Raw genomic sequence first — 8,073 nt, 5'->3', positions numbered from 1 at the left:
CGAAAAACAGACTGTGCAATTGAGCTAAAGAAGGGGGAGCCTCTTCCCAAAGCCAAACTGTACTCCATGAGCCCTAGGGAAATGAAGGAGCTTAGGGAGTTCTTAGACAAGAATCTAGCCAGAGGATTCATCAGACCGGCCACTTCTCCCCTGGCTGCCCCAGTCCTCTTCGTAAAAAAGAAGGATGGGTCCCTGCGCCTCTGTACGGACTACCGAGGACTGAATGCTGTTTCTACCTGCAATGCTTACCCTTCTCCTTTGATTAAGGACTTGTTGGGACATTTGGGGAGGGCTCGGATTTTTACAAAACTGGACTTGAGAGAAGCCTATTACAGGGTTCGCATAAAGAAGGGGCATGAGTACCTGACTGCTTTTAACACCCCCTTGGGCCAATTTGAATACACTGTCATGCCGTTCGGCCTCGTCGGCGCTCCGGGCGTGTTCATGAACATGATAAATGAAATTATGCATGATTTGTTGTATCAAGGGGTGTTGGTTTACATTGATGATATTTTGGTGTATTCGGGAGATGTGGGTAAACACGCCAAATTAGTCCGCGAAGTGCTCCGCCGGCTGCGGAAGCACCATCTGTTTGCCAAACTCTCGAAATGTGAATTTCACCGAGACGCGGTGGAATTTTTGGGGTTCCGGGTTTCCAAAGAGGGAATTGAAATGGACCCGGGCAAAGTGCGGGACTTGCTGGCCTGGGAACCCCCCAAGACGAGGAGACAGCTCCAGAGCTTCTTAGGCTTTGCAAACTTCTATAGAACGTTTATTCCAAGTTTTGCCAAAGTAGCATTGCCGCTTACTGACTTGTTGAAAACAAAGGAGGGGGGAAAGGCGGCAACTCGACCGGGCGCCCCACTCCAGTGGACCCCCCCGGTGTCAGGAAGACTTTGAGAGTCTGAAGCTCCTTTTCACATCCGAACCGGTGTTGGCCCATGCTGACCCAACTAAGCAATTTACCGTGCAAGTAGATTCCTCGGATGTGGCAATGGGGGCCGTGATCATACAAGAGGGGGAGGATGGGAAGTTGCACCCCTTAGCCTATCTGTCAAAGAAGTTTTCCGGGGCAGAACGCAACTGGGCAATTTGGGAAAAAGAGGCAGCTGCAGTAAAATTGGCGCTTGCCACATGGAGACATTGGTTGGAGGGGTCTGCCGTCCCGTTTGTAGTTTGGACAGACCATAAAAATCTCCAAGCACTCAAGCAGCCCCGCTCACTCTCTGCCAAGCAAATGCGGTGGGCGGAGTTTTTCTCTCGTTTCAACTTTACTCTTCAGCATCTGCCAGGCAAAATGAACTTTTTGGCGGACGCTCTCTCCCGCTTGCCCCAGTACAACAGTAAGCGCGACCCATTGGTGGACACAGTTTTCACCCCCGCCCAATTGGGGATGGCCGCGGTGACGCGCAGTCAAACAAAGAAAGGAAACTCGATTCCCGGTGGGTGGGTTCAGAAGGAGGTGTTACAGGACTCTGAGTTTGCTTCCCTCCGCCCTGACCTAGCCGACAAGGGGGGCCTGTTTTTCAAGGGGGAACGCCTTTACGTTCCAGCGGCAGCGCGCGGGGACATTTTAAAACTTTGCTACGATGCAAAAACCGCAGGACATTTTGGTTTTGTGAAAACTCTGCACCTGGTCAGAAGACATTATTGGTGGCCGCTGTTGCGGAGCGATGTGGAGAAATACGTGCAAGGCTGCCTCGTTTCCAAACCCCCAGGGGGAAAGAAAAGAGGGCTGCTGCAGCCTCTGCCCACCCCTGCCCGACCCTGGTCTGATGTTACCATGGATTTTATTACGGACCTGCCTCCCAGCCAGGGCAAGACTGTAGTTTGGGTGGTGGTGGATGCATTTTCAAAGCAAGCCCATTTTATTCCCTGTGCGGGCTTGCCCTCAGCGGCCAAACTGGCTTCTATGTTTGTGACCCACATAATCCGCCTACATGGAATTCCCAGGTGTTTGCTCATGGATCGGGGCCCCCAGTTCATTGCCAAGTTCTGGCGGGAGCTTTTGAAGTTGCTGGGAATAGAGCAAGCCCTGACCTCGGGCTACCACCCTGAGTCCAACGGTCAAACTGAACGGGTGAACCAAATCCTTGAACAGTATCTGCGCTGTTTTATTAACCACCAACAAAATGATTGGGTTGCCCTCTTGCCACTTGCTGAATTCGCCTACAACAACGGGGTGCATGCCTCCACAGGAGTATCTCCCTTTAAGGTGGTGTACGGGACTGACCTAGTGGCTGCACCCACCTGGGAATTAGTGTCTGCTGAAGCCCCTGAAGTCACAAAATGGGCGACAACTATTAGTGCGGGTTGGCCTGACATTGTCTCTAGCCTTGAGGAGGCTAAACAAGCTTATAAATCCCAGGCAGACATAAAACGTGCACCTGCACCAGCCTGGAAAGTAGGTGACCTTGCCTACCTGTCTACAAAAAACCTATGCTGTCAGCAACAATCTAAGAAACTGGGTCCCAAATTTGTGGGGCCCTTTCCCATCGTGAAGCTGACTGTGGAATTGCGATTGCCTAAAACTTACAGGAATGTGCATCCGGTTTTTCATTCCAGCCTGCTGCGGCGAGCCCCGGTGCCGGATGTGTGGCACCCTCCGCTCTCAACACCTGTGCCTGTCTACGTTGATAAAGACACCCACTACGAAGTCAATCAGATCTTGGACTCTCGTGTGCACAAGGGTCGCCTCCAATATTTGGTGGATTGGAAAGAGTTCCCTTCGGGGGAGAGGGAGTGGGTGGAGGCTGTGAATGTAAAAGCTCCGCGCCTCCTGCGGGCGTTCCACCGTGCATTTCCAGATTGCCCTTGTCCAGTGGATGTGGGCTAGTGTGTGGGGGGGTCTTTTTTAGAGTGGAAGGATGTCTGGATTGTAGAATCTCTGTCATAAATTAGCCTGAGTTCTTCCATGACAGTTTTATTGCTTGGTGCCTGGTTGCCACAGGTCCTATATTCTTGCTAACAATTATAAGTGAAATATGTTGTTGTAACTCTTATCACTTGTTGAGGCCTCTCGGCTGGGTCTGGTTTCGCTATCACCCAGTCAAGGCCATGAGAATGTATCACTGTTTTAATTGCATGTGCCTCTTTTCTCCTTCCCCCCTCCCTTGGGAACTTTCAAGTTTTGGGCGGGAGAATAGTATTGATAAGAAGAAGCAAATCTGTATTCAGGTCAGATTTGACTTCTCCAGTCTTGATGCGTGTAGTACTTCTCAATAAAGCTTTCTTTAATTAAGAAGCTAGTTGTGAGTTCTCTTACGTTTGACACTTGGCAGGATGACATGGAGAGGCAGACAGCGGCCCAAGAATGGTTGGTGCAGGAAGTCTGATGAGCTTGAAAAGAATGGCCTGGAGCAGGGTCTGACAGGGCTGGAGTGGGCGCTCAACCGCTGGGCCAGGTGCCATGGCCCACGTTAGCTCATTTGGCACCAGAGGATGATGTGGAGTCCTAACTGGATGCCTTCGAAATAACGGCGGAAGCTGCCCTCTGGCCCCATGTGCAGTGGTCTTTCATAATCGGTCCCTACCTCAACGGGGAAGCGCAGGCAGCGCTTAAGGACATGGCGAAAGAGCACTCTGCTAACTATGATACTGTAAAGAAGGCCATTCTAGACCAGTACGACATCTCCCTGGAAACATATAGACAATGCCTGTGGGCCATTTCCTTTCCCCCGGGAGCTCGCCCATGGGTAATTATAAATAAGCTCAGGGGCGCTGCAAAACGGTGGTTGTTTCCCAACACTGAGGGCGAGCATCAACTAATGAAGAAAGTAGTCCTCGAGCAGTTGTTACAAATCTAGCCCGCTAGGATAAGGTATTGGGTGGGTTGTCCAAAACCTAAGACCTTATCCGAAGCGGCTGACCTCCTTGAGGCGTACAGATCAGCGGGAGTGGCCAAAAGAGGGTCCCCGAGGTGCTACTGGAGGAACAACGGCGGGGAAGGGACCCCACGTCCTCAGAGAGCCGAATCATACAGGAGGGGCGAAAGCAAGCCAAGCAAGGATTCCAGCTGTCTCGACACCCCGATCCCTGTGGCCAGGAAAGGGGTCCGCGGGTGCCCAGCCCTCAGTTGACTGTCAACGATCAATCATCAGAAAGGCCAAAGCTAAGAGTGAGCTAAGATTGGCCAGGGAAGCCCATTGTAACAAGAAAAGATTTTTCAGTTATGTGAGGAGCAAACGTAAAGGAGGCAATAGGCCCACTGTTGGGTGCGGATGGACAAACTCTAACGGAAGATGCAGAGAAAGCAGAAAGGCTTAGTGCCTATTTTACATCTGTTTTTTCCCACAGGTCAAAGTATTTAGGCACATCTAGAAATGGCTATAGCCAAAGGATAGTGTCTGGGTGGCAGGTTAACATGGATAGAGAGGTTGTTGAGAGGCATTTAGCTGCACTGGAAGAGTTCAAATCCCCTGGTCCAGATAAAATGCACCTGAGAGTACTCAAAGAACTTTCCAGAGAACTTGCACAGCCCTTGTCCATCATCTTCGGAACCTCTTTAAGGACTGGAGATGTCCCGGAGGACTGGAAGAGAGCAAACGTTATTCCGATCTTCAAAAAAGGGAGGAAGGATGACCCGGGAAACTACAGACCAGTGTGTCTGACCTCTGTTGTGGGGAAGATAATGGAGCAGATATTAAAGGGAGCGATCTGCAAACATCTGGAGGACAATTTGGTGATCCAAGGAAGTCAGCATGGATTTGTCTCCAACAGGTCCTGTCAGACCAACCTGGTTTCCTTTTTTGACCAAGTAACAGATTTGCTGGATCGTGGAAATTCAGTTGATGTCGTTTACTTGGATTTTAGTAAAGCTTTTGATAAGGTTCCCCAAGATGTTCTGATGGATAAATTGAAGGACTACAATCTGGATTTTCAGACAGTTAGGTGGATAGGGAATTGGTTAGAGAACCGCACTCAAATAGTTGTTGTCAATGGTGTTTCATCAGACTGGAGAGAGGTGAGTAGCGGGGTACCTCAGGGCTCGGTGCTCGGCCCGGTACTTTTTAACATATTTATTAATGATCTAGATGAGGGGGTGGAGGGACTACTCATCAAGTTTGCAGATGACACCAAATTAGGAGGACTGGCAAATACTCCGGAAGATAGAGACAGAGTTCAATGAGATCTGAACACAATGGAAAAATGGGCAAATGAGAACAAGATGCAATTTAATAAAGATAAGTGTAAAGTTCTGCATCTGGGTCAAAAAAATGAAAAGCATGCCTACTGGATGGGGGATACGCTTCTAGGTAACACTGTGTGTGAACGAGACCTTGGGGTACTTGTGGATTGTAAACTAAACATGAGCAGGCAGTGTGATGCAGCGGTAAAAAAGGCGAATGCCATTTTGGGCTGTATCAACAGAGGCATCACATCAAAATCACAAGATGTCATAGTCCCATTGTATACGGCACTGGTCAGACCACACCTCGAGTACTGTGTGCAGTTCTGCAGGCCTCACTTCAAGAAGGACGTAGATAAAATTGAAAGGGTACAGAGGAGAGCGACGAAGATGATCTGGGGCCAAGGGACCAAGCCCTATGAAGATCGGTTGAGACACTTGGGAATGTTCAGCCTGGAGAAAAGGAGGTTGAGAGGGGACATGATAGCCCTCTTTAAGTATTTGAAAGGTTGTCACTTGGAGGAGGGCAGGATGCTGTTTCTGTTGGCTGCAGAGGAGAGGACACTCAGTAATGGGTTTAAACTTCAAGTACAACGATATAGGATATCAGGAAAAGATTTTTCACAGTCAGAGTAGTTCAGCAGTGGAATAGACTGCCTAAGGAGGTGGTGAACTCCCCCTCACTGGCAGTCTTCAAGCAAAGGTTGGATACACACTTTTCTTGGATGCTTTAGGATGCTTAGGGCTAATCCTGCGTTGAGAAGGGGGTTGGACTAGAATGCCTGTATGGCCCCTTCCAACTATGATTCTATGATTCTATGATTCTAGGATTCTAGGATTCTAGGATTCTATGATTCTATGATCCGACAGGCAGCCACCCTGAAAGCAAAGCCCACAAAGGGGGAGATCGGGGGCCCTGCTACACCTATCACCAGTAGGGGCACTTTAAATGAGAGTGTCCCTTTATTAAATGCAACATGGGATGGGGCGGAGCCATGAATGGGACCGTGGCCGTGGACCCCAGACATCCCTTGTTGTTACCTGTGACGGTAGCCGGATGGAGATGTCAGGCACTCGAGGATAGTGGCAGCTCCATGTCCATGGTCCGGGATGATCAACTACCACCTCAACTGCCTGTCCTGCGATGGGTTCACATTACCTGTTGCCATGGACATGTGGAGTGCTTCCCGGTAGTTCGGGCCCGCCTGGGCTACCTCGGTCGCTGGTGGGATGTCCAGATGGCCAGAGTATCCCGGTTGCCCTATGCCCTCTTGTTGGGGCGCAATGCCCCATGGTTTCCCCAGGCTCCACGGCAGGTGACCAGACAACCCCTTGAATTCGACTGACGGCCGAGGAGCCCGAAGCAGGAATGGCTGAGAACCCCCCGGAAGCACAGCCGGAGGCTAGCGAGACGCTGCAGGACAACTTGCAGAACAACCTCAACGTCCACGGGCTCCAGGAGGATAACATCTTGGCCAACCTGCAGCAGCGCATTGCGTCAGAAGACGATCAGGTAAGGGATCCCAGGCGGAGCAGCCGGTGGCCACAGGTGGTGAAGGAAGGGAGGCTCTAGTTCAGGTGCCAAAGAGAGGAAGGGGTGGTGGTGAAGCAGGTGTTGGTGCCCCTACAGTATAGACAAGAGGTGCTGGAAATGGCACATGACCGCCAGTGGGTGGGCCATCAAGGGATGGCAGCAACACTCCGCCGGGTGTTGCGTCGATTCTTCTGGCCCCAAGTGGCGGAGGATGTCCGTACTCACTGTGGTTCGTGTGAGGCCTGTCAACAAACCACAGGGGGAACCCCTCCCAGCGCACTGCTCCAACCGTTGCCCATTCAGATGAACCTGTTTGATCCCATTGGGATGGATTTTGTCAGTCCCCTGCTGTGGACACCAAGGGGATCCAGATACCTCCTAGTCATCATGGACTCTGCCACCGGAGGCCATTCCCATGCAGTCTATGCAGAGTGAAGGCGTGGTCTGGGCCTTGATGCAATTCTTCGCTCATGTGGGATTGCCCCGCGAGATCCTGACCGATCAAGGCACCCCGCTCACATCGGCTTGCATAAAGCGCCTATGTCACACGCTGGGGATCGAACAAGTATTCATGATGGTCTACCACCCACAGACCGGCGGCCTTATGGAACGCATGAACCAGACCCTGAAGAGTCAGCTGCGAGCCCTGGCATATGGAAAACCGGGGCAATGGGATTTGCTCCTTGACCCCATACTCTTCGCACCGCAGGCTTCAACTGGATATTCTCCTTTGAGCTGTTGTTCGGGCGGTGGCCCCGAGGGCTCCTTGGCCTGTTGGGAGAACAGTGGGCGCACGACAATCGACTCGTGGTGCGGGAACCAGGGGTCTACGTCCGTGACCTTCGGGAGCAGCTCGAAAACATGAGGAGGGAAGCCAGGGACCATCTGGCAGCGGTGCAAGATTACCAAAAGACGTATTACAACTGTCAGGCCTGAAGATGATCATTCCAGGCCAGGGAGCAGGTCTTGATACGTCAAAGAGGCCTGGGGTTGTCTGACAGCGATCGCTGGAGAGGTCCTTTTCGAATTCTACGAGTGCTGGGCCCTGTAGCATATGAAATGAAGCCTGTGGCTGGTGGCCGCCGACCCAGAACCGTGCATGTAAACCATCTCAAACGCTGGTCCACCCATGCAGCGGGGGAATGTGCCCTGGAGGAAGAACTGGCCGCCCTGCCGGAGGGGTTGCCGCCGTGGCAAGGGGACAGACGGCGACCCGAGTTACTTCCCCCCCTCAATCTGCAGTTGACAGAAGAGCCACGCAGGGAGGGAGAGCAGCTGGTGCATCACTACGTGCACCTGTTTTCGAAGACCCCGGGGGGCACACACGTCTTACAACATTCCATCCGGACAGAGGCAAGGGTGGTGGTCCGCATCCGATGGCGACCCATTCTGTTCAAAAAGTGGCCCACAG

At 51.8% G+C, this 8,073-nt stretch overlaps 1 protein-coding gene across 1 annotated transcript; it reads left to right on the top strand.

The window, feature by feature from the left end:
- Positions 1 to 6,393: 6,393 nt before the first annotated feature.
- On the top strand, positions 6,394 to 7,686 carry LOC143819860 (uncharacterized). Its single transcript, XM_077301931.1, has 2 exons — positions 6,394 to 6,641; positions 7,255 to 7,686. Exons 1-2 carry the CDS (start codon positions 6,498 to 6,500, stop codon positions 7,525 to 7,527), a joined length of 417 nt encoding a protein of 138 aa, XP_077158046.1. The 5' UTR covers positions 6,394 to 6,497; the 3' UTR covers positions 7,528 to 7,686.
- The last annotated feature ends 387 nt before the right edge of the window (positions 7,687 to 8,073 follow it).

Source organism: Paroedura picta, chromosome 10, assembly GCF_049243985.1.
Source record: "Paroedura picta isolate Pp20150507F chromosome 10, Ppicta_v3.0, whole genome shotgun sequence".
Classification (NCBI taxonomy): Eukaryota; Metazoa; Chordata; class Lepidosauria; order Squamata; family Gekkonidae; genus Paroedura; species Paroedura picta.
This window is presented reverse-complemented; position numbering and strand designations above follow the sequence as displayed.

Bases quoted from the DNA above. Each gene is read 5' to 3' on its own strand.
- LOC143819860 (XM_077301931.1), top strand. From the start codon at position 6,498: ATGGCTGAGAACCCCCCGGAAGCACAGCCGGAGGCTAGCGAGACGCTG. The intron at 6,642-7,254 runs GTAAGGGATCCC...TACCACCCACAG, and splicing joins TTGCGTCAGAAGACGATCAG to ACCGGCGGCCTTATGGAACG.